General features: G+C 50.3%; 1 protein-coding gene across 3 annotated transcripts in view; it reads left to right on the forward strand.

The window, feature by feature from the left end:
* Positions 1-26,096, forward strand: part of MDN1 (midasin AAA ATPase 1) — a 2,688,524-nt gene that overhangs the window by 1,772,112 nt on the left and 890,316 nt on the right. For all 3 annotated transcript variants that reach the window (XM_069606482.1, XM_069606484.1, XM_069606483.1), the window contains exon 63: positions 25,266-25,971. In XM_069606482.1, coding sequence (XP_069462583.1) covers positions 25,266-25,971 — 706 coding nt within the window. The remainder of the gene's footprint in view (positions 1-25,265; positions 25,972-26,096) is intronic.

The following is a 26,096-nucleotide window of genomic DNA, read 5'->3' on the forward strand; positions in this document are numbered from 1 at the left end:
AGCCATTTCGGAGGCGCCGACAGAAAAGGAGCAAAAGGCTGTACACTATGGGAAGGAAAGTGCCCACTTCAGCAGCCTTTCAGACAACGATTGCGAATAACACTATGCTACTGGCAAGCTACAACTGCCATAAGTGGGATGAGATATCAACACTACTAGCTTCAGCTCCTGAACCCCTCAAGTCGCAACTGGCCCTAGTAGCAGCAGATGGCAAAGTGACATCCTGCTGCATTCTAAAAAAACAATTTAGATGCCGCAGACAATGCAGGCAGGATTATCACTGAGGGTTCCATAATTAAGCACCACGCATGGTTGCGCCAGTCTAGTTTCAAGCAGGAAACTCAGGCAATACTCCTTAATATGCCGGTGTAACCCAACGTACTATTTGGGAAAGCCGTAGAGGGTGCCCAAAAATCCGCTAAGGAAGAGTACGACACTTTAAATCTCTGGGCCAGCTAACGAATAAGCCATCAGGCCAAAGAGGCGGTAGCAATTTTCTGAGATTTCGTGGACAAAATTCAGAGTATCATGTTACAGACAGTCAGGGCTCATCCTGGGCTAACAACCAGGTCAAGCCTCACTGGGTTTCCAGAAGGGCCAACGTCTATCTCGTGGCCGGGGGAGGTCCTCCACTACTAGAGGTGGAGCCACACCTCCCAAACAATGTCCACCCGCTTCAGGTGCCCTCCCATGCCTATCCAGTGGGATGGCGTATTACACACTTCACCCACGCATGGGAGGGATCACCTCGAAAAGTAGGTGCTATCAACCCTGGCGGGCGGTTATTGCGTGGAGCTTCTTCAGCGACCCCAGAACCATCCCCCGCTTCAAGAGACACTCGAAGGAAGAACAACACATCCTTCTCAAGGAGATCTCAACACTACTTCTCAAGGACTGAAAAACAAAATTGAGGTGTGCCGGTGTGGTGAGGCACTGGGTTAGAACTAAATTTGAAAAGACAAACTAAAGTCAATGCGACCCTTTCAAACCAAATAAGATTGGGTTGCTGCACGAAAGAGGGACCAGCAGTCACCTCAAAAACTGCTAATAGATACAAGCACTTGAAAAATGTCAACTCTAAATGATTGTGCAGCCCTAAGCGAATGGTAAATATCCTATTCAAATTTAATGTGTAACTGGACAACAAATACAGTGAAACAAAGAGTCCAAAGCAATAGATTCTTCAGTCAAAAAAACGCTGTTGAAAAAGATTTTATGAGTTGATGCAAAAACAAGACTGCCGACATGTGTTTCGACCCAAAACAATGGGTCCTTTTCAAGGCAAGACTGTGGTGTTGGTATGATTCATATACATTCCAATACAGCAAAATATTATATAATCATGCCATAAGGATAAGAACATTTGAAATATAAACAAAATTAACCAGCAGAGGAAGAAGAGGGGGCCAGAGTTAAAGAAGAGAAATGCAACCAAGAAAGAAAAAAGCCCATGTGGACATTACATCATGTCAAAGAGCAAAGCAACCATTTCAATGTGAAACATATTCCAAGTAAATAAGGAGCAAATAAAAAACATTTGATTTGTTACCATATGTTGTCGAGCCAAAAATCATGGTTGAAGTGTTCATATGTGAATGTCCATATAATGAAAACAAAATATGTAAAAAAGAGAGAAAACACCATAAGCCTGAATCCTAAATGAATAAACAACTGATACATTTTAACAATGTATTAATCCCGTGTACACACATAGTGCAAAGGTAACAGGCTACTGTGCCAAGGATCAAAATGCTCATCCCTCATGCGCCTCATGGTGGTAAAATGTATTATTACATTGTCACCCGTGTTTGATATAAATGTTAAAATGAATAAATTTTTTACCGTATGTTATTCAAACTGAATTGGAAAACCCAAGCCCTCCTTAGGGGCAGATATATGGGCCAATTCTAAAGTAGTTGATTCTCCTCAAGAATATAAACGGCAAATAACTGAAAAATACATAAACAAAGAAACCCAGGACATGAGTTGTCTTGACAAGAGATCGACATATGACTTAAATGGGTTGTCAAAAATATCCAAATGCGTAAAATAATGGACAGTGAGACCTGAAGCAGTCTCTGTTACTGATACATTGTGGTACATTCCCAGAACATGGGAGTTTGTTCAAACTTTGCAACTGCCAAAAAAAGACAATGCATCAAAACCCAATTCCGCAGGTAGGTTGAATAACATAAATATTTGTAAGAATCGGTCTAATAGTGAGATACTCTGAAAGTACTGTCAAGCCCATACCTGTAAATTCAGGGGCTGGTTCCCCACTGTGGCCAGAGTCCAAACGCTTCACAAAATCAGTGTTGTGCAGTTCATTCCTGTAACGCTCACCTGATTCCCGTAGAGGCGCCGGTCTTGACTGGGCGTATACCGTATCTTCAAAGGTGATGTGTAACACACGGCTGGCTCTTTGGGCTGGACCTCTGTGCACTGTATGTCTGACTCGAAGGGTAAGATGTCTGCAGATAGAAAATATGGGATTAAGGAACTGGGTTATTGAATGTCTCTCTCTTCCCTTTCTCTTCTCCTGTAGAACCCCAAAGGTTAACGCTCTCACCTTAGGTAAGTGAACGCCGTGCTCTCCAACTGCCTCGGGACAGGGTGCTGTAACCAGTTTCTTCACTGGATAAGGGGAGCAGGCCTCTTGACTTCAGAGGACTGCTGTCCGTCGTTTACTGCACGAACGGTAAGTTTCGAGTAATCCTAATGTCTTTAAAGTCTTTAGTAATGATGTCTCTTGTTTTGCAGGGTTCCGGCGATGGCGGATGACGGGCTGAAGTGAGTTGAAGATGGAGCCCGTGTGATGAATAGTAGCGCCTGGAAGCACGTAAGTAAGCGCTTGTTGCCTGCTTCACGATGGGCTCTAACTGTCTTTTTATTTTGCAGGTACAAGTTCGGAGCGGCTGCAGGATGCCGGAATACCCACTGGGTTAGATGTGGAAAGGAGTAATGGCACGTGAGTATTAAAGTTCCCCAATGTCTTTAAACGCACCTTGTTTTGTCTTTCAGATGCGGGATGCAGCGCCGAAGGCCACCGGAGCGTGCAAAGAGTTGGTAAGCTTTTGTCTTTCAGATGCCGGAATGCAGTGTGAAGACCTCCGGAGCGCACGAAGAGTAGGTAAGCCTTTGTCTTTCAGATGCCGGAATGCAGCGCGAGGCGTTGGTGACAGCCGATGGACCAGGTAAGTGAAGAGCTGTCACTGAAGACCGTAATGCTATTCTGTTCTTTCTTGTCTTTATAGGTGTTGCTGAAGACTGGATTCAGGATGGTAAGCCTTTTTCCTTAGGCCCAGGATCAGATGCAGAAGACACGATGAGCGTTATGCTGCAGAGGATGCAGAATAACGCAAAGCAAGATTCATCCATCGGGTGTGGTTTAAATAGCCTCCTGTAGTGCTTAGGTGTCTCCTTCCACAGCCACGCCTAGGTAAGAAAAGAGTTCCTGCTTTCCAGAAGAGTTCCAGTGTTCTGAATCTAGGGAGTGGCTCCTGCCCCACCCAACAGGAAAAGTAGTTCCAAACAGAAGAGGATTAGAGGCTCAACTGGCAGGCAAGTAAGCAGCATGGTCTGCTGCAGGTAAGTCCACCCAAGCATTATGAGCCCGGCGCTTCCAGCGCTGGGACTGGGCATATTTATGAGCCTGGTGCCACTGGCGCCAGGACTGGGTCCAAAAGGTCCCAATTGGGACTGGTTGGCACTCGGAACCTGGGTTATGGATCTGCTTCCAAGGGAGTTGGGAAAACCCTGACCTTTTGGAAGCAGATATCATGACAATTCCTTCCAGGTGTTTAGAGAAAAGAACCCAAAAATGTGTCACGTGACTCAGTCATGTGGTTAAATTTAGCGCAAGGAATTATGGTAATGGTAGTCCTTGTATTAAGTAAGGCAAGCGCTTGCATCTTGTTTGTGCCCTGGACAATGTCTACATGTGTTAACACAACTATTAAATATTAAATAAAAGTCTAATGCATATTGAGCTGTAATGACAGTGTGCATGCGAAATAAAAATAAATATTTAAAAAAAAACAATTTTAACATTGAAAAAATTGAAAAATCCAAAATCTCTGGAATGTTTAATGACGGCGAGGGACGGATGAGCAATTTGATACTGGCAAAGATTCCTGACGGTCTTGGTTGTTTAAATTTGACTAGATGTAAATGCATGAAAACAAACAAGGAATAATGAAAATGCAGTTGCTGCAAGTATAGGAAATATGCACCAGCATTTGTATAAAGCATTACAAAAATACATTTAGTTCTGTGTCCGTGTTGAGACCAAGACTGGTACAACGAAGTTTGGCGATGGTGCCTCAAGCTGACGTAAAAGTAATTAACGGTCCCCGCCTCTTGGGTGGGAATGCGCTTGAATGAGCCTGATGAACTTAAGATCTTTTACTGAATCCATTTGATGATTCTGTTGCCAATGCAGGGCAAGTGGCAGCTTCGGATCTTGGCTCTTCAGGTGTGCAAAATGTTCTCGATTGCGGACTCGCAGTTCTCTTATAATAGAACCAACATATACTTTGCGGCATACGCATAAAATTTCGATTTTCCAATTGATAAAATCGGAAATGTGAATTAACAAACCATGGTGGCAACTGAATGTATTTTGGATAAGAGCATATTGGCAAAAATTGCATAGACCACATTTGAAAAAAACAACAGGTTTGGGTGGAGGCCAAGTTAAAGGCTGTGCATGAGTAGGCTTTGGTTGTAAGAACGAAGGGCAGAGTTTGTTGCGCAATGTTTTGTTACGAGTAAAGATGAGTTTGGGTGTAGCCGAGACATAAGGCTTAAGGTCTGGGTCAAGTCTCAACAAATGCCAATGTTTGCTTAACAGGCGATAGAGCATGCAATGGTATTCTGAATATTTCGTTATGGACTGTACATACTCCAGACTTGGTCTGGTGGGTTCTGTATTCGTAACCAACGTCTGATCCTGAGTGAATATGTTGATACGGCTGAACCCTTGCTTAATGCATTGACTACTGTATCCACGTTCATGGAACCTCCGCTTAATCATGCGACATTCATGTTGAAAAGCCATGTCAGTACTGCAATTACGTCTCGCACGATAGAATTCTCCAAATGGGATGTTAGAGATGACGGATTTTTTATGGCAGCTGGAGGCATGCAACATAGCATTAACTCTGGTGGGTTTCCGAAAGGTTTGAGTTTGTAGTTCACCATTCACAATGTTAATCTGGAGATCAAGCAATTCCATAGACTGAGAGCTCACATGTCCAGAAAATGGTATGCCAAAATTATTACGATTAAGATATTCAGAAAAATCAGCAAAGGGCGAAGACGTCCCATTCCAAAAGACCAGGACGTCATCAATGTAGCGTCTCCATACTATGAGATTCTGTTTATACGGGTGGTCTGTGTATATGTGTTTGTCCTAAAAAAAAAAAAAAAACATGATAAGTTAGCCAAAGAAGGGGCATATTTTGCGCCCATGGCTGCTTCTTTTGTCTGTAAATAATATTGATTGTTAAACAAAAACTGGTTATGTGCTAACATGAAATGCAAGATATCTCTGATCATGTAAACATGTTGACTGTGTGATGCTGAGTGGTTGCGAAAAGTCTAATCAATGGTTTGAAGAGCTAATCGATGTTGTATCGATGTGTACAATGCTTTAACATCAAACGTGGCTAGAAGATAATTTGGGCACCATTTTAACTGATGTAAAATCTCCAATGTTTGAGTGGAATCTCGCAGGTAGGCTGGTAATGCTGGTACAATATCCTTGATTGCAGAATCGATGTACCGGGAAAGTCCCTCATTGGCCCATCCTAAGCCACTCATAATAGGTCGTACCTGGGGTAATGTTGTGTATGCCTTGTGAATTTTGGGCAGAAAATACATTGTAGGAATGACCGGATTAGGTCTGTAAAGGAAAGCCTTTTCCTCATGTCAGTGTCCCACGTGAGTGCCAGTCATATAACAAAACTTTCAATTCAGATACCGTCTCTTTGGTAGGGTTGCCAGGTAACAATAGATAACATCCAGTAGTGCTCAGATGTTCATTGGCCATAGTAATATAGTCTGCAGTATTTAGTATCTTCCTCTGCTGGTTAATTTTATTTATATTTCAAATGTTCTTATCCTTATGGCATGATTATATAATATTTTGCTGCATTGGTATGTATATGAATCATACCAACACCACAGTCTTGCCTTGAGAAGGACCCGTTGTTTTGGGTCGAAACACGTGCGGCAGTCTTGTTTTTGCATCAACTCATAAAATCTGTTTCAACAGCGTTTTTTTGACTGAATAAACTATTGGTTTTGACACTTTGTTTCACTGTATTTGTCGTCCAGTTACACATTCAATTTGAATAGGATATTTACCATTCGCTTAGGGCTGCGCAATCATTTAGAGGTGACATTTTTCAAGTGTTTACTTCTCAAGGACGCCATAGAAATCGTCCCGGTGAACCAGGTAAACAAGGGTATTTATTCAACCCACTTCCTTTTGCCAAAAAAGATCTAAAAATGCACCCAGTATTAGACCTACACCCTGCAAACACCTATGTCAAGCCACAAAAATTCTGCATGACAACGCTACAAGAACTAATCCCTCTGCTAAAGCTGGGGGACTACAAGGCAACATTGGATATGAAAGATGCTTATTTTCATATTTCAATGTTCCCAGCGCACATTAGATTCTTGCGTTTCAAGACAGCGAACCAGCACTATCACTTTAAAGTGCGGCCCTTCAGAATAGCATCTGCTCCAAGGGTATTCACATAGGTGGTGGTGGCGGTGGTGGCAGCGCAGGGAAGCAAGCCCAGTGTACCCTTACCTGGACGACTGGCAGATTAAAGGGGAGTCACCCCAAATTTGCAGGCAAACACTCAAAGAATTATCAACCTTCTCTTCCAATTGGGCTTTCCAATAAATGAGAAAAAATCAAGCCTTGTGCCGAGCACAACCAAACGGTTCCTAGGAGCGGTCATAAACACGGAAGAAGGGTTAGTCTTTCCCTCAAACAAGAGTCCAAAACATGTTACTGCAAATAACTCTTTATCAAGCCGGCACCAGATAAACATATGCAAAGCTATGCGTTTAATAGGCATGATGGCATCTTGCATTTACCTGGTCCCACATGCATGTCTGTGCATGCGCCCAATGCAGGAGTGGTTGGAGAAATAGTGGTCTCAGGCAAGTGGTCAGTGGGACAATCTAGTGGTCGTTTCGCCAACACTAGTTCAAAACCTTCGCTGGTGGACAAGGGAGAATCTGTTGAAGGGGTAAACCCTTCCACAATCTGGCGGTGCAAGCGATAGTTACAACAGATGCATCACTCTCCGTGTGGGGGTGCTCATCACCTTCAGCACATAGTCTGTGGACTCGCACAACGACACAGAACCACATCAATTTGCTGGAGCTTCTGGCAGTATTCAAAGCTCTTGTAGCTTTCGAAGAACAGCTAGAAAATCAGTCGTTACAAATCCTCACCAACAGCACCAAGGCAATGTTTTACATCAACAAACAGGAGGGCGCACATACTCCAAATCTGTCCAAGCTAGCACAAAAAATTTGGAAATGAGCACTCAGACGGAAGATGTTCCTATCATCTCAACACATTCCAGGGGAACTCAACACACTAGCTGACTTGCTCAGCAGAGAACCCCTACCAGGGGAACACAGGTGGCAACTAGATACAGAGGTCGTAGACCGCATCTTCTCTCAGTGGGGTTACCCCACGGCAGACTTGTTAGCTACAAGAGAAAATGAGCAATACCCAGACTTTGCGTCCAGGTTTCTCCATTCAGACTCCAAGGGGAACGCCCAATGGATGAGCTGGTCAGAGAAATGTGCTTCTCCAGCATGGGGTCTGGCATGGATTCACATGCTCATGAATATTCCCCGTCGTCAGGCTGGAAATCCTCGGTAAAGAAAAAACCAGTATCAGTTTCGTTTCTGATCTGTCTTTCGTAGCAATAACCAATCACTGGTCTCTGCGTCATACTGACCACAGCCAATGACTGCCCTCTACCTAAGCACCGCCTCTGGCAGCCATCTTCAGATTTTTACCGCACGTTCATGTGTTGGGATCCTCGTGCTATTGCTCTCGAGCGTTAGTGCTATTTTTTCACGTTTTTTCTCAAAAACTTCGTTTTTTCGGTCAAAAGATCCTCAAGCTCCACCGACTCTCCATCCGATCAACGGGGACCCGTGTCGGATTCGTCTACGCCCCTCAAGGGTGAAGGTTTCGTCGAGCTACGCTTTTGGAGGATTCCAGAAGTTTCTCAGGCCCGGACATGGCCCAGGAGAAGGGAAGCTCGACGCCCGGAAAGCTGTTCAGGATCTGCCCTGGATGCCAGCTGCAGAACGTCTTTAAGGAGGACGAACACTCCTTTTGTGTCTACTGCTTACATGAGGACAAGACGCACGTGGAGAAGGACTGTGCGTTTTGCGGCAACATGTCGGAGCGGACCATGAAGGACCGCCATCAACGTCTCGCCAACTGGCTGGAAGGGAAGAGCCCGTCAGGCGAGAAGAAGAGGAAGAAATCCGAGCGGTCTTCTAAGACCTTTGAGGATGCCCCGGCGACGGGGGTCCAACACAAGGCCAAGCACCGCGAGTCCGCTGGCACCGGGAGCGCCGAACGGTCGGGCTCTACGGGCGCCAGGCAGGGCGCACCCTCCCCGGCACCTTCAGCCACAAGCCAACGCTCTGGGTCGGGTAAGAGGAAGGGCGAGCACCCGGCGAAGCTCCTGGAGAGGCCCCGGTCGAGCTCGAAGGCCCCATCGGAGGGGGAGCGACAGTGTCCCCCCCCTCAAGGATAAGGCGGTGAGCGCACCTAAGGTGGTGAAGGCCTTAATCCATCTGGCCAAGCCCTCTATCGATACTGTCGCGGCGGCCCTGGCTCAGCCTGTGGAGGCTACACCAGTGGTGGCGACCTCGGGGCTCAGAGTCTCCCTGCCACCTCGGAGGGAGTCCTCTTTTTGTGCCCATCGATAGGACCCCCGTGTAACCCCCGGCGGGGAAGAAAAAGGGGGGGCAGGGCGTCGTCGTAGATTCGGCCTCAACCTCAGAGGAAGAGCTGATTGAGGTCTTAAACCACGGCCTTGGCGTGGAAGAGGACCGGCCCGTCGGGATGGATCCCGACGCAGGTGACGACATCGTCGAGGGTACCGACGGGGCCCCTGATTGCCCGTCGGATTCCCCTCTGCCAGCGCCGCAAGACAACTCGGCGGCTATTTTGTTGGCTATACAGTCCTTATGTTCAGAGATAAGGACGAGACTACCGTTGCCGACGGAGGAACCTCTCCCGTCGGGGGATCCTGAACCGGGACCTTCTGGCGCTCCCCCGCCCAAGAAAAGAAGGATTCACCCTCCACCTCCTTTTCAGCCGTCGCGCCCCGTCCAGCCCTCCTCCCCGTCCACCCGAGGGGATGATATGGGGACTGACACGGCAGCGACGGGTACGGACGACGAAGTATACAACGAGGATCTACCGTCGTCACCTCCCACCAGGGTTTCTCCTCCCGACGAGATTGGATCGTTCCACTCCATGATCGCCAGGGCATCCGAGCTTTTCCAACTCTGCCCTGAGGAGAAGAAAAAGGAAGGATTCCTTTATCAACGGCGCGAGGCCAAGAGGAAGACGGTCCTCGCGGTGCCTCTACTGGACGACATTTGGGATGAGGGCCTCGCCCTCCTCAAGAACCCTTCCACGATGCCAGCTAGAAGAGACCGGTACGAGAAGAAGTACCGGGTCCCGGACGCGGCCCCCCTGTGCCTCCGGGCGCAGCCTACCCCGGACTCCGTCGTCTCCGCGGCGGCCAGGAAGAAAGCGGGGGGGGGTGCGGCCTCCACATCGACTTCCCCACCGGACGGCGAGGGAAAGAAATTGGACGCTATGGGACGCAGGGTCATCTCGTCGGCAGCGATGACGATTAAAGCGGCCAACGCCTTGGCTATCGTGGCCCGCAACGACAGGGAGCTATGGTACAAACTGGCTCCCCTGCTGGACTTCCTACCGGACGACAAGAGGGCAGATGCCCTGGAGATCCTACAGGAAGGCGAGGTGGCGTCGGACCACGCCATCACTATTGCGACGGACATCGCCGACACTGGGTTTCGCCAGTTGGGCAACGGCGTGTGCCTTAGGCGGCGTGGATGGCTCAAGGCTACGGACTTCCGTCGAGACGTACAGACCAGAGTCCCGGACATGCCGTTCGATGGGAACAACCTGTTTGGGAAAACAGTGGACGATTCCCTCCAGGCCATTAAAGCGGACACTGAGACGGCCCGGGCCCTTGGGGTTCTGCAGCAACGACGGACGCCCTTTCGGAGCAGCGGAGGCAAGGGTGCCTCCAAAGGTTCCGGCGGCGGTTTCTCCACCTACAGTCAAGCGGCCCGCTCGTCGTCTCAGGAGGCCTACAGAGGACGAGGCAAGTCCGGCGGACCCCGCCGTCGTCGCCAGGGAGGTCAAGGCGGCAAGGCCTCGTCGAAACAGGATTGAACCGGCCGTGGGGTCGGGCCCCCACCGAAGCACCCCGGTGGGAGGCCGGCTGGCGAGCTTCGTCAGCGTGTGGGAGTCCATCTCCACCGACCGTTGGGTGCTGGACGCCTTAGCCCGGGGCCACGCGCTCGAGTTTCAAAGAAGGTGCCCGCGCGTCCCCCCCCCCGTGTCCAGGAAAGAGCTTCACGTCCCTCAGCTTCTCCTGGAGGTAAAGGCGATGCTCAGGAAGGGCGTCATCGAACTCGTCCCAAAGAGGCTTCGGGGCTCCGGAGTTTACTCAAGATACTTCCTCGTGAAGAAGAAGACGGGAGGATGGCGCCCCATCCTAGACCTGCGACGTCTGAACAAATTCATCAAGGCGCAAAAGTTCCGGATGGTCACCGTCCAGCACGTCCTGGGTCAGCTGGAGGAAGGAGACTTCCTGTCGTCGTTGGATTTGGAGGATGCCTACTTCCATATTCCCATCCTAAAGGGGCACCGAAAATTCCTCAGGTTTGTGGTCCAAGGGCGTCACTACCAGTTCAAAGCCCTCCCCTTCGGACTACGGTCGGCACCCAGGGTATTTACCAAGTGCCTTGCACCGGTGGCGGCGCAGCTGCGCCGCGAGGGGATCCACGTCTACCCCTACCTGGACGACTGGCTCATCCGAGCCAAGACGAGGGAGCTCGCCGTGGAGCACACGGCAAGGACCGTCCAACTTCTCACGGACCTGGGATTCTCCGTGAACTACGCCAAGTCCCACCTGGCACCCGCGCAAAACGCACTGTTTCTGGGAGCGAAGCTCGACAGTGTTCCCTTCTGGCCTCCCCGTCGGAGGAAAGGACCAGGTCCATCCTGGGCAAGGTACAGCGGATGTTGGTTTCCGACGCGGCCAAGGTGAGGTCCATCAAGTCCCTCCTCGGAATGATGTCTTCTTGCATCTACCTCATTCCCATGTGCCGGCTCCGGATGCGCCCGTTGCAGGAGTTCCTGGACGCGCGCTGGATCCAAACGACGGGCGGCTTCGAGGAAAGGATCACTCTCGACGAGAGTTTTTGCCGAGCGGTCCGGTGGTGGGGCACCCGCGCGCATCTGACGGCGGGCATGGACTTCCAGACCCCAGACCACCAGGAGACAGTGACCACGGATGCCTCCCTGGAAGGGTGGGGAGCGCACACCGAGAATCTGCACGCGAGAGGCCTTTGGCTCCCGACGGAGAAGTCCCTCCATATCAACGTCCTGGAGCTCCGTGCAGTGTTCTGGGCCCTCAGGTCCTTCCTTCCGTCCCTTAAGGGCAAGGTGGTGAGGATCTTCACCGACCACACCACCACCATGTTTTACATCAGGAAACAGGGCGGAACCAGGTCCCCAGCACTGTCCAAGGAGGCGCAGGACCTGTGGCATTGGGCTGTCGCCCAAAGGATGTTTCTGGTGCCGTTTCATCTGGCAGGGATAAAAAACACCATCGCCGACTCACTCAGCAGGGAGCTGCGCTCGTGCCACGAGTGGGAACTATGGCAGGATCTAGTGGATCGCCTCTTCCGACGGTGGGGCACACCCCAGATCGACCTGTTCGCGACGGCGACGAACTCCAAGTGCCGGAGGTTCGCCAGCAGGTTTCCCCAGGCGAGGAGCACGGGCGATGCTTTCTCGTTCCCCTGGGAGGGCCTGTTCCTCTACGCGTTCCCTCCTTTGCCACTGCTAATCCGGCTCGTCAACCAGCTCAAGAGGTCACGGTGCAGGATGATCCTCGTCGCACCTGCGTGGCCGAGGCAGATATGGTTCCCGGACCTTCTGGACTTGTCAGCGTCCCCGCCAATCAAGCTGCCGGTGGACGTGGATCTACTCTCCAGGGAAGGAGGTGCCATCCTCCACCACAACCCGAAATCGCTGAACTTGCAGGCCTGGCTCCTGCAGCGCTAGAGTTTGGAGGATACGACATACCGGCCGACTGCAGAGAGGTTCTTGCAAAGGCCAGGGCGTCCTCGACTCTTAAATGCTACGGACACAAATGGAAGAGGTTCTCTGTCTGGTGCCACGCACAGAAGATTAACCCTCTACGGATTACGGCTCCCCAGGTACTGCCATACCTGCTGACGCTGGCCAAAGCTGGACTGGCACAGGCGTCCGTCAAGATTCATCTTGCTGCGATCTCCCGATACACCAGAACCACGGGCCGGACGTCCTTGTGGTCTCATCGTCTGGTGAAAGAGTTCATGAAGGGACTGTTCAGATCGTTCCCGTCGGTGAAGGCTCCGGCCCCGGCGTGGGAGCTCAACGTGGTGCTGACCAAGCTCATGGGACCTCCGTTCGAGCCTCTGCACTCGGCCCCGTTGAAGTTTCTGTCGTGGAAAACAGCGTTTCTTGTGGCCATCACCTCCGCACGACGGGTGGGAGAGATCCAGGCCCTTTCCTGCAAGGCCCCGTACTTGACTTTTCACGACACGAGGGCAGTGCTCAGGACGCACCCCTCCTTCATGCCCAAGGTACCGTCGGACTTCCATCTCAACGAACCCTTGGTGTTGCCTGTGTTCTTCCCGTCGCCTTCGTCGCCGGCTGAGAGGACTTTGCACTCGCTGGATGTGGCTAGAGCGCTGAAGTTCTACGTGGACCGCACAAAGTGTTTTCGGAGGACGTCACAACTCTTTGTGAATTTTGGACCTGTCAATCAGGGGAAGGCTCTCTCGAAGGCTTCCATTTCCAGATGGCTCTCCGGCTGTATCATGTACTGTCATCGGTTGGCAAACCGACCGCTGCCTGGCTGTCCGAGAGCCCATTCCACCAGAGCGATCGCAGCTACCACGGCGTTCCTTTCTGGTGTGCCCCTGCTGGACATATGCAGGGCTGCTACGTGGAGGTCGACGCACACCTTCACGAAATTCTACTGCGTCGATCGGGATTCCAGGGAGGAGTCCAGGGTCGGCCAAGCAGTGCTGCGCAACCTGTTCGCCTGAGGTGAGCCTGGTGAGGAGGTAAGGTGCTTAATGTTGGGTTTGATGTAATGCTTAATGTTGAGCCTTTGCCACCTCCCGTGGTTGTGCATGTGTGTACTGCTATGTATTCTTTATTCATGAGCATGTGAATCCATGCCAGACCCCATGCTGGAGAAGGAACAAGTTACTTACCTGTAACTGTTGTTCTCCAGCATGGGTCTGGCATGGATTCACATGCGAACCCTCCCGCCTACCCCTCTGCGGCTCTTCACTTGGTCATACTGCCACTTCACGTGCTTCCAAATCTGAAGATGGCTGCCAGAGGCGGTGCTTAGGTAGAGGGCAGTCATTGGCTGTGGTCAGTATGACGCAGAGACCAGTGATTGGTTATTGCTACGAAAGACAGATCAGAAACGAAACTGATACTTGTTTTTTCTTTACCGAGGATTCCCAGCCTGATGACGGGGAATATTCATGAGCATGTGAATCCATGCCAGACCCATGCTGGAGAACAACAGTTACAGGTAAGTAACTTGTTCCTTCGGTCAAACAACCCAAAACACCATTCAAGGCAGCTGGCCAGCGCACAATTTGCGCTACAGCTCAAGTCTGTGGAAATGCGCAGGTCACCTTTGAGAATAAGGTGACCTGCTCATTTCCAAAAATGGGTTGTCTAAAAATAGCATATCATCTGTTCTTTTTTTAAATGCCCCATTTTTTGAGGACCTGGGTCAAAATCTACATTTTGAATTTTTTTTTTTAAATGGTTACACTATGAGAGAGAGGGAGAGTGATGGGTGTGAAGTGATAAGCAAGAAAGCAGAGGGAGAGCAGTGGGTCAGAGGAGGAAGCGCTGCACAAGAGAGCAGAGGACACAGTGATGCGGTGGGTCAGAAATCTGAGAGCGAGCAGAGGTACAGAAAGTAGAGGGAGTGTGTGGTCAGTGAGCCAGAAAGCGGAGAGGAAGCGGTTGTCCAGAAATAGGCAGTGAGCTGCAGATTGGGAAAGAGGATGAGGGAAGAGGAATTGTAGAGTGTAAGGTGTGAGTTGGGAGTATGATTTGGAGTGTGGCAGGGGCTGGGCAGTGCAAATTGTGACTTGACAGTGTGACATAGCACGTGAGTATTTGTATGACGGAGTGAGAGGTTAAGGAATGCAAGTTGTGATGGGGAGTTGGTGAGAGGGGTGTGTGGGTGTTTGGGGGATTGGAGAACATAGAAGGGGAATATTTTCAGCATTACAACTGATAATGATCAATTTAGTTAAAACTATTAAATAGGCATGATATTAAACCAAAAATGTAGCCAAATCAAAGTCTGCCAAGCCAGAGACATCTGGGACTCTTCCTATTAAATTAATGCAAAAGATACATAATAATGATACCCTGGCTCTCTTGTAGCCTTGCATTCTGCCTATTTCCTGCAATGTGCCAATCTTACACCCTCCAGTTAATACAAAATGTCCTGCAAAAATGCTGCAATAAATAAAGGTTTGTGCTGCAAAATTTGCCATTTCATGCCACAAAATCCTGGAAGGTCTGTAGAATGTACTCCATCCCACATTCTCCATTATATGCTCCACTTGTTAGACTCGGGGTTAGTATTCAACTCTATAAAGGTTCACCTGGCGGCTTTATCAGCTTACACCACCTCTCAGAGTAAAGTATTGTGGTGGAAAGTCCCCGTCATCAAAGCGTTCCTGGAGGGGGTAAAGAGACTTCACCCTCCGATTTCAAACCCACCACCAGGCTGGGATCTCAACTTAGTTATTGCAAAGCTCATGGACCTCCCTTTGAGCCTATGCACAAGGTGTCATGTCCCTTGCCCCTGGCCCTCACTGGCAAGTCAGCCTTCCAGTTAGAGCCAGGTCAAAGGCCTTAAAACCTCATCCAAGACTCTCTTGGAGTCAGTCCTGGCACCTTTGGCGCCAGGCTCATAACCATCATGAAGACCAACATTAGAATGGGACTATTTACTTGGGACTATTTAACTTGGGGGTTGGGGGGGGTTCAGCTTACATGGAGGCACACACATAGCTCAGTTACAAGGAACTGAGCTATGCGGAGTAGTCTTTTGGGTGTGGCAGGCCTGGGACTATTTTACCTGGACTACTTTACCTGAGACTATTTAAACCACACCCAAACAGCAGAAGATGCTTTGCGTTATTCTGCTGTGGGCAGCGTAACGCTCACCGTGTCCAGTTCTTTGATGCCAGCTTACCTGAAACCAAGGACCTGCAGAGAGAGAAAGAACACTACGAAACTTACCTGAAACAGTATCCTGTCTTGAATCCATCGCTGACTTCAGTTCCACTCACCTGAAGGTACGAACTCCATTATCCGGCACCGCATGCATCCTGGAATACCATAACCTGGAAAGAGGAGAAATAAAGACAGCATTAGTAAGCGTTTACTCAAGTTTCCTCCCGAATGAAGAAAGCCACACCATTTTTACCTGGGTAGTCATCTCCTGGTCAGTATCATTGCTGGAACATTACGGCGCTCGGCGAGGAACATCGCAACCTGCAAGGAGAGAAAAGACACAGGTTAGCAATATAAAAGGCGAAACAGCGCAGCGCATCACGCATTACTCACCGGACAGCATCGCGCACACCGCGCTTTCGCCTACCGGCCCATGCTCATCTTCAAGCTGTATGACAAAACCAAAATACCTTTCCATACCTAAAAGGAAAGAAGCAAGACATTATTATTCTTCGAAGTAAGAGGAACATAAGAACTGCATATAAAGACTGTAAAGCAGCAAACCTACCGAGTCGCAGCAGGCCTGGATGCCCACAGTGGGGCTTGCACCAGTGAAGTAACTTGGTCGCTGCTCGCCCCCACATCTACGCACCCCTGCCACGAGGAGCAGGACGGAGAATCCACCTCATACAATATTAAGTTGAGGAGAAGGCCCAAGGGGGAGGAAGGAGCTCTCCTATATTGCAGACCCATCTTTAATCAGAGGCCTTACCAAGGGACCGTCGGAGGGTTTGAGAGTGCAGATCATCCAACCAGCGCTGGGTGGCGTCCCCGTGGATACCAGGTGAGCGTAACACAAGGCAGGTCTTGAACACCTAACTTACAAGACTGCCTTCTTACTGGCTATTACTTCCATAAGAAGAGTTAGTGAACCATTCAGTGGCGAACCTTTTCTTTGTCATCCATAAGGACAAATTGGTTTTACGCACACACCTTAGGTTTTCTCCTAAGTTAATCTCCAAAGTTTCACGTAAACCAATCCATTGAGCTACCAGCCTTTTTTCAGAACCCAACCAGCTCTGCTGAGAAAAAGCTCCATACACTAGTAAACAAGACCAGGCCGCTTAGAAAAAACAGACCAACTGTTTGTCTCTGTAGCAACAGGCATAGAAGGAGATCGCATTTCCAAGAATACCATCTTCAGATGGATAATCGAATGCATACAGCTGTGTTAATCATTATCAATGAAAAAACACTGCCTTTCACAACAAGAGCTAACACCACAAGGGGGACCGGAGCTACTTTGGCCTTTATTGCAAATGTAGCTAGACACCATTTGCAAAGCAGCTACATGGAGCCAAGTACATACTTTCACTCAGCATTACTGCATTGACACTCTTTCCAAAGCAGATGCACAGGTGGGACAAGCAGTTCTAAAACATATATTTTCTGCTGGACCTCACAACCCACCACCTTTTCCTAACACTGCTCGCTAATTTATGCATATCATGTTATCTAAACAGATTCCACCAGCCTCAGAAGGGATACGTTACTCGCCATGATCGTATTTCTGATGCCTGTATGTGTTAGATTCATATGTGCCCACCCTTCCTCCCCTTGGAGAGAAGGTGCATGGAGGTTTTATGAGCTTTATCTGAAAATTATCTGCTTTGATACACCTGTACTCGCGTTGCACTTCATGCTACCTTATGTCAGAAACAAAACAATCTGAGGGACCTTGACGCGTGAAGGACCATGGCTACAGTGGACGTCAAACTAGGGATAGGATTACTGTCACGCCCTGTCGACGTCCCTTTTGAAATTTCTAAAACAACAACTGTAATACACTGCAGCTTCCACTAGATGTCGGCCTAGGCATAGCATGTGAATCTAAGCAGATACAACCATCAGAAATACGATTATGGTGAGTAATGTAGGAGTTTACTCTATTTTTCTGCTCAATCGAGCCTCAAGCTCCATTGACCCATCATCCGATTAACGGGGACTTGTTTTTCTGAACTTTCTACACCCCTCAAAGGTGATTTTTCGTCGAGTTCCCTTCTTGGAGGATTCCGGATGATTCTTTGAGGCCTACTCCGCGTGGACATGGCTGAAGATAAAGGAGACTCAACGCCTCTGTTCTTGATGTGGCCTACGAACATTTTCCTGGACGATGGACACTCCGTGCCTTTACTGCCTACATTTCGACCAAACGCACGTGGAGGATGCCTGTGCGTTCTGCAAGGATATGGTGCTACGCACCATGAAGGACAGTCGCAAGCGGCTCACCAAGTGGCTCCAGACGAAGAACCCAGCTGCGGATGAGCCACGGCAGCAGGCCTCACCCAGCAAGTGAAAATATGAGCGGTCTTCTCAGACCTTTGAGGCCGCTTCGGCGACAAGGGCTCAACATAAGGCAAAGCACTGCGGGCACCGGGAGCGCCATTAGGACTGGCTCCTTGGTGGCCGGGTCGGAAGCGTCGTCTCCGGCACCTTCGAACACGAGCCAACGCTCCGGTTCAGCGAAGAGGAGGAAGTCAGACCACCTGGGTAAACTTCTGGAGAAGTCCCAGTCGACTCAGACAGAGAAAGCCAAGGAGGAGCAGGGCGCTGACCATCCCTCCACGGTGAAGACCTCAAGCGCGCCCAAGATCCTGAAGGCCTAGGTTGACCAGGCGAAATCTATCGACAGAGTGGTGCCTGTTAGGCAGAATACCATGCAGTACCCTTTGGGAACACTGCACAAGATTAAGACTACAAGGGGCAGCACAAAGTCACCTTTGGTACAAGCCCGTGCCACACAGAAAACGTGATAGCAGTGGCTGAGCAGCCAGACTTATCTCAAGAGTAAGTGAGCAGTATCAAATAGTTACACAAAGGACAGCAATTACTGTGATTCAGGCAAACACTGACTCAAGGTTTTCAAGTAAAAGAATATACATTTATTTTACTCTTCAGTTGTATAACAGTACACTATTATTTAGCAGTTTAAAAATCACACTCTTAATACACCACACCACTTCCATTAAATTCCAGACAAGTTAAGCTCACAAAAGGAAGTGGCAGCAAAATGGCACTCGAGCAATTTAAAAGGGAGGGAAAGCCAAAGTTAAGTGAAATTGAACCACACCAACAGCTAAGTACTCAGGGCAATTGAGCAAGAGCAACAACTGTGATAGGATTAGGTAAGAAAGGCTTAGGGCCAAAGGGAATGGGACAAAAGTCTTTTGCTCAAGATCACTCAGTTCAGGGTAGTTTGTGGTAAAGTTTGTGCCACGGATTCCGACAAAGATGGTTGGCAGAAAAGTTAGTGTTATAAGTAGTGGGGAACAAGCCCTCGGTTTGGCGAAAGATTTCACACTTTCACCACGGCTGAACTAAATGAACAACCGGATTTGCACAGTACCTTAAAACAGAGAAGAAGCTGTAGTTGGGGCAGACGTTCCTGGTAGTTCCTGCAGGCTCACGGTTCCTGAAGCTACTGTCGGACTGACACGAAGTAGGAAGCTGAAGGGTCCTGCGCTACCTAGGGAAGAAACCAGCAGCAGAGAAAAACAATAAATAAAAGGTGTGCTCCTTAAAACCCAAGCAGGGTCCGACCGTCCTGGCTATCCGGCCCACTGTAGCTCTGTACAGCGAATTCGACCAGAGGAGGGATCCTGGCTTGAAGTTTGGGCAAACTGGTTGATCCCACCAGCTCAAGGGAAGAAGATTCTGGAGGATCCTCTGCTGTCGGAGTTGAAGATTCGTACCTGCAGCAGGGCTTCACCAGGCGTTTCAGTCATGGTAGGGGTCCTCTTCCATCAGCTCCTCGTCGGTTCTTTTGTTCTAGTGGCGACTGCTCTTCCAGACCCAGAGACCTGCTTTTTATGCAGTTTCACCCACTCACACAACCTGGTTGTCAATCACACAGCAGGGGGGCTGTCCTGGCAAGGACAGTCGCCCAGCCAATCAAACAGGAGTGCGACTTGGGTTACCAAGGGAACCCATGGCAGGGGTCCGAAGACCCATCCCTCACATCTTGCCTACCCAGACTTTCAGGTGCTTAAAGGAGGGCTTCTGTGCAGAAGCCTGCGAAAAGACGGTGAACAAAGGAACCAAACCTGGTTTGGCGCGTAGCGACGAACATGAGAAAGACTTTACCAAAAAGAAATGGCGAATAAACCCAGCCGGAACAATATTAAATTAAATATGGTCAAACGGGTTTAAGTTCGAGGCTAATATAATAGCCTAAAACAATACCATGGTTATATAACATAACCGCCGTAGAAAAAAATAGGGTAGTTGCCACTGCCACCAGCCAAGTCTTAATGGAAAGGGAGCGAAACAGTGCCCCAAGAGGGACAGACAAAAAGGGGTAAGATTTAACCCTTTCCAATACTCCATGTAAGATGGGCTGTACTGGGTCTGTGGTTTGAAGAGACTAAGTAAAGTTAATAGTAACTTTACATGTTTCTGGGAGACAGTAGTCAGTCCCAGAAAATGGAGTCAGGGGGAAGTCTGAAAGACAACCCTGTGTCACTGCACTGAGGGTGCTGTGTAACACACATAAGAAACTGGTGTCTATGGAGTAGGTGAGGCTCCATGGCCCAAGATAACACAAAATGTTAAATACACATAGGAAAACACATGTAAGAGTGGGAAAAAAGGCTCACTCTTACCAGGTGAAAAAAATAAACCCTAGAAATCCAGCAAAGCTGCTGAGGGACTCATTAGGTAAGGGAAATCAGCCATTTATGAGAATTCTCCCTAACAGTGGTGTCCCCAGCAAAGGCTGCAGATGCGGGTTCACAGGAGACGGCCACCAAGACGAGAGTTTCCCTGCCTGCTCTGAGGGAATCGTCTTTTCTACCCATTGAGAAGACACCAGTGAAGGCGATGCCGATCATCTCCCCTAGACCGTCCCCACTGGTCAAGAAGTTGGGGGGGCTATAGTCCAGCAGGGCTCGGACATCTCCTCCGAGGAGCTTTCTGGTCTGAAGGCTATACTGGATTAAAGTTCGTCGAGGCCAGGTCCTACGGGAAGGAACCCGGCGAGGCAGATTTGGAGAGCAGCAGGGTGGTGAGGAGCCGGAGGACACCACGCCACTGCCATTGCTACTGCTGCAACCGCCGCTACCACCAACGGACATGTCGGACATCCTACAGTCACTGCACACCTTGTGCTCAGATATCAGGAAAAGGATGCCCCTGTCGCCGGCGGGGGATCCCACGGCACCTGGGCTGTCATGGGAATCCCCTGTTAAGAAGAGGAGAGTTCACCGTCCACCTCCTTGCCATCCTGCGACGACGGGTACAGGCGACAGAGTGGACCTCCCGTCTTCAGGGCCTCGCCACCCAACGAGATTGGCTCCTTTCCATGCCATGATCTCTAGGGCCTTGGAAATGTTCCAACTCGCTCCCAAGGAAAAGAAGGAAGGCTTCCTATACCAGCGCTGAGAGGCCAAGAGGAAGACTCTGCTTTCGATCCCACCATTGGACGACATTTGGGATGAGGGACTGTCCCTTATGAAGAACCCGTCCTCGGCCCCGGCGAAGGGGGACCAGTACGAGAAGACTCTTCACCCAAGTGTCTCAGATCCCAGCCTTCCCCAGACTTGTTTGTCTCAGCAATGGCGAGGACGAAGTCTTCTGGATCTTCTGTGTCAACGTTCTCTTCCTGGCCCCCCCACCTCCCCCGGACGGCGAGGGAAAGAAGCTAGATGCCATGGGGCGTCGGGGTCATCTCGTCGGCTGTGACGACCATGAAGGCGGCCAATGCCCTGGCCATCGTAGCCCGTTATCATAGGGAGGTATCATTCACGATCGCTCCCCTCCTGGACTTCCTTCCCGACGACAAGAGAGTGGAAGTGCTGGAGATCCTGCAGGAAGGCGAGGTGACACGGGATTCCGCCAGATAGGCAACAGCGTTTGCCTTTGTCAGCGGGGTTGGTTGAGGGCACTAGCTTCCGCCAGGATGTACACTCGAGGGTGTTGGACATGCCCTTTTGACGGGGACCACTTGTTCAGCAAGACTGTGGACGAGCCCCTTCAGGCCATCAAGGGGGATTCTGAGATGGCTCGTGGTCTGGGCACGCTCCAGCAGCGACGACTCCGGAGGAAAGTTCCAGGGTTCCTCCAAAGGTTTCGGTGGTGGCTCGTCATCCTAACGCCAACCGTCCCGCTCTTCAGCCCAGGAAGCCTACAGGGGCCGTAGCAAGTCCGGAGGAGGTTGCTTTCGTCCCCAAGGTGGCGCCCCCGCGGCAAAGTTGGATTGAACCGGCCGTGACTTCTGGCCCCCACCCGCACACCCCAGTGGGAGGCCGGCTGGCGAACTTAGTCAGCATGTGGAAGTCCATCTCCACCAACCGTTGGGTGCTGGACGTTCTGGCCCACGGGCACACCCTGGAATTCCAACAAGTGTCAGCACATTCCACTGGTGGCCAGGCAGGAAAACCACGTCCCTCTACTTCTTCTAGAGGTGCGGGCCATGCTGAAGAAGCCCGCAATAGAACTTGTCCCAAAAAGGCTCTGGAGTGTACTCTGGTACTTCCCTGTCAGAAAGAAGACTTGCGGTTGGAGGCCCATACTAGGCTTCCGCCACCTCAAGAAGTATATCATCTCCCAGAGGTTTCGGATGGTCACCCTTCAGCACGCGCTGAGACAGTTGGAAGAGGGGGACTTCCTCTCGTCGCTGGGCCTGGAGGATGCCCATTTTCACATCCCCATTCACATAGGACACCGCAAGTTTCTGCGCTTTGTGGTCCAAGGGCAAGATATCCAATTGAAGGCCCTTCCCTTCGGATTGAAGTCGGCACCAAGTGTCTGGCGCCAGTGGCGGCACGGTTGCGTCTGCAGGGGATTCATGTCTACCCCTACCTGGATGATTGGCTCATCCGAGCGAAACCGCCGTCGAGCACACAGCGAGGACCGTTGGACTACTCACGGAACTGGGGTTCTCGTTATATTTTACAAAGTCCTGCTTGGTGCCATCGCAGGACGGGTGGTTTCTGGGGGCCCGGCGCAACACTGTGTCGTGCCTGGCGCCCCTGTTAGAGGAGAGAATAGCGGCCATCCTGGGCAAGGTACAATGGCAGTTGACGCTGAAGATCGCAAGGGTGAGGTCCAAGTGCCTCCTCGGCATGATGTCGTCATGCATTTACCTTGTGCGGCTGTGCATGCTGCAGATGCGACCACCGCAAGAGTTCCTCGATGCCCGTTGGATCCAGGTATCGGGAAGCTTTGAGGACAAGATCACTCTCAATGAGAGTTTCCGTGGAGCGATTCGGTTTCGGGGGATGTTCGCACGCACCTGTCGCCAGGAGACGGCCCCCCTCACCAGGAGACGGTCTCGACGGACTCCACCCTGGAAGGATGGGAACGCCCACACCGGATGTTTCCACGCAAGAGGCCTGTGGCTACCGGAGATGTCGGTGCACATCAACGATCTGGAACTACGGGCAGTGTTTTCGGCCCTCAAGGGGAAGGTGGTGTGGATCTTCACAGACAACACAACCACAATGTTTTACATCCGGCGCTCTCCAAAGAGGCGCAGGACCTATGGCGCTGGGTCGTCGCCCAGGAGATATTCCTCATCCCATTTCATCTGGCAGGAGTGAAGAACACCGTGGCTGACTCTCAGCAGGGAGCTGTACTCGTGCCACGAGTGGGAGCTTCGGCAGGACCGAGTGGATCTTCTGTTCCAACGATGGGAAAATCCCCAGATCGATCTGCTTGCGACGAACACCAAGTGCCGGAGGTTCGCCAGCAGGTTTCCCCAGCCGGGGAGGCATGGGGGATGCATTCTCATTCCCCTGGGACGGCCTTTTTCTCTGAGTCCCCCCCCCCCTCTGCGTTGCCGTTGCTTGTGCGACTCATTAATCAACTCAGACGGTCCCGGTGCAGGATGATCCTCTTCACACCACCGTGGCCGAGGCAGATATGGTACCCAGACCTTCTGAACAGGTCAGCGTCCCCTCCAATCAAGCTTCCGGCAGACGCAGATGTTCTCGCCAGAGAAGGAGGTGCGATTCTGCACCACGACCCAGGGTCACTGACCTTGCAGGCCGCCTGGCTCTTGCAGCGCTACAGTTTGGTGGATACGATCTCCCGGTGGACTGCAAGGAAGTGCTTACCAAGTCCCGGACTTTGTCTACACTGAAAAATTACGGACATAAGTGGAAGATGTTCGCCGGCTGGTGCCGCGCACATAAACTCAACCCTCTATGGATTACGGCTCTGCAAGTGCTGCTGTAGGCAGGTTTGGATCATGCTGCCATCAAGGTTCATCTGGTGGCTATCTCCCGCTACACCAGAACTCCTGGACGGTCGTCACTGTGGTCACACCGCCTGGTCGAGGAGTTAATCAAAGGACTTTTCCGTTCGTTCCCGCCGGTGAAGTTTCCGGCCCCGGCGTGGGAGCTCCATGTGGTGCTGACTAGGCTCATGGGTTCACCGTTTGAGCCAATGCTTTCGGCACCACTAAAATTGTTATTGTGGAAGACGGCGTTTCTTGTGGCCATCACCTCTGCACGAGTGGGAGAGATCCAGGCTCTCTTGTAAGCCTCTGTACTTAAAATTTCACGAGACGAGGGTTTTGCTACGGACACACCCTTCCTTCATGCCCAAGGTGCCATCGGACTTTCATCTCAACGAGCCCTTGGTGTTACCTGTTTTCTTCCCGTCGCCTTAGTCACCGCCTAAGAGGACTTTGCACTCGCTGGATGTGGCTAGAGCGCTGAAGTTCTACGTGGGCCGCACAAAGTGTTTTCGGAAGACATCACAGCTGTTTGTGAACTTTGGCCTTATGAACCAAGGGAAGGCCCTCTCCAAGGCTTCCATTTCCAGGTGGCTCTCCGGCTGCATCACCCATTGTCACCGGTTGGCGAACAGACCTTTGCCTGGCCGTCCGAGAGCCCATTCGACCAAAGCGATCGCTGCATCTAAGGTGCTCCTGTCTGGTGTGCCCCTGCTGGACATCTTCAGGGCTGTTACGTGGAGGTCGACGCACTCCTTCATGAGATTGTACTACGTCGACCGGGATTCCAGGGAGGAGTCCAGAGTCGGCCAAGCAGTGCTGCGCAAACTGTCCGCTTGAAGGTGAGCCTGGGGAGGAGGTAAGAGATGCTTAATGTTTAGCCTTGCCACCTCCCGTGGTTGTGCATTTGTGTACTGCTATGTGTTCTCTATTCATGAGCATGTGAATCCATGCCAGACCCCGTGCTGGAGAAGGAACAAGTTACTTACCTGTAACTGTTGTTCTCCAGCATGGGTCTGGCATGGATTCCCATGCAAACCCTCCCGCCTATCCCTCTGCGGCGGCTCTTTTGGGCTTACTGTCACTTTACGTGCTAGCAAATCTGAAGATGGCCATATGAGGGCCTTAGGTCGAGGGCAGTCATTGGCTGGGGGCAGTGTGACCCAGAGTCCAGTGAGTGGTTGTTGGGAGAAAGACAGTTCAGAAACTAAACTGATTTTTTCTTTACCGAGGATTACCAGCCTGACGGGCAATATTCATGAGCATGTGAATCCATGCCAGACCCATGCTGGAGAACAATAGTTACAGGTAAGTAATGTGTTACTTGCCTATGCTGATTGTAACCAAAAGGTAATTGGAGAATGTGTTATTGTTTCATCTCTGAACGTACAGACTAATTTGGTTTGCTTCTTTTGCCACTAGGATTCTGCAGCAAAGAATTCAACAACTCCGTGAACAAATTGTCAATCTTTCTAAAAAGCAGGCCTACAGACCTCAGAAACCATCCTATATCAACCTGTATCAAGAGATTCATAACTACGTTGAAAGTATTGCCCAAGTTTCCCATGTGCAGGACCTTTCCTACCGTCTTATACAAGTCCTCCTTGGCAATGGGCCCAAATCGCGCCCATCTGTACTAAATTTGTTGAACGAAGAAGCAACATGGCAGCAGTCGCATCATAAGTTTCGGAGACTCTTGGCAGAGGAGTATGCCTTGTATCCAGATGCTGTCATTCCACTGCAGGCAGCCATTTTGCAGATGCAGCATGGCATGAGGATTCTGGCTGCTGAAGTGTATAAATACCTTAACAGCATTTTAGTCTCTCCGGCCAAGCTCTCTTGTCTGATCATTTCCCTCATTGCATTTCCATCTCTAAGTCCTGCTTTCCCCTCTTACCTCGCCCATGCAGAGGAGTTGTGCTCAATGGATACCTTGGATGTTCTTCGGGGAATTAAGCAGCTGTCTTTGAAATATTCAACCGGAAACGCATCAGAAGGCAGTGACTGCAGGTCTTGTCCGACAACAGAACAGTTGCTAGTAAATGCTTTGCTCTATCTGCGCTCACATGTACTTTCTCTTGGTGAACTGGACCAGAAATCTATTAAGTTGTTCCGGCATATCTGTCAGGTAAGATAATGTCATCTTAATGTTCCATAATGATCGAAATCTTATGAAAATCTTTGGTCAAATAAATGTTTTTGATAAATGTATTTCACTTTTATTGGTGTTTTCATATGCAACGGTCCGATTCT

This window comes from Ambystoma mexicanum, chromosome 4p, assembly GCF_040938575.1.
Source record: "Ambystoma mexicanum isolate Mex_15411 chromosome 4p, UKY_AmexF1_1, whole genome shotgun sequence".
Taxonomy (NCBI): Eukaryota; Metazoa; Chordata; class Amphibia; order Caudata; family Ambystomatidae; genus Ambystoma; species Ambystoma mexicanum.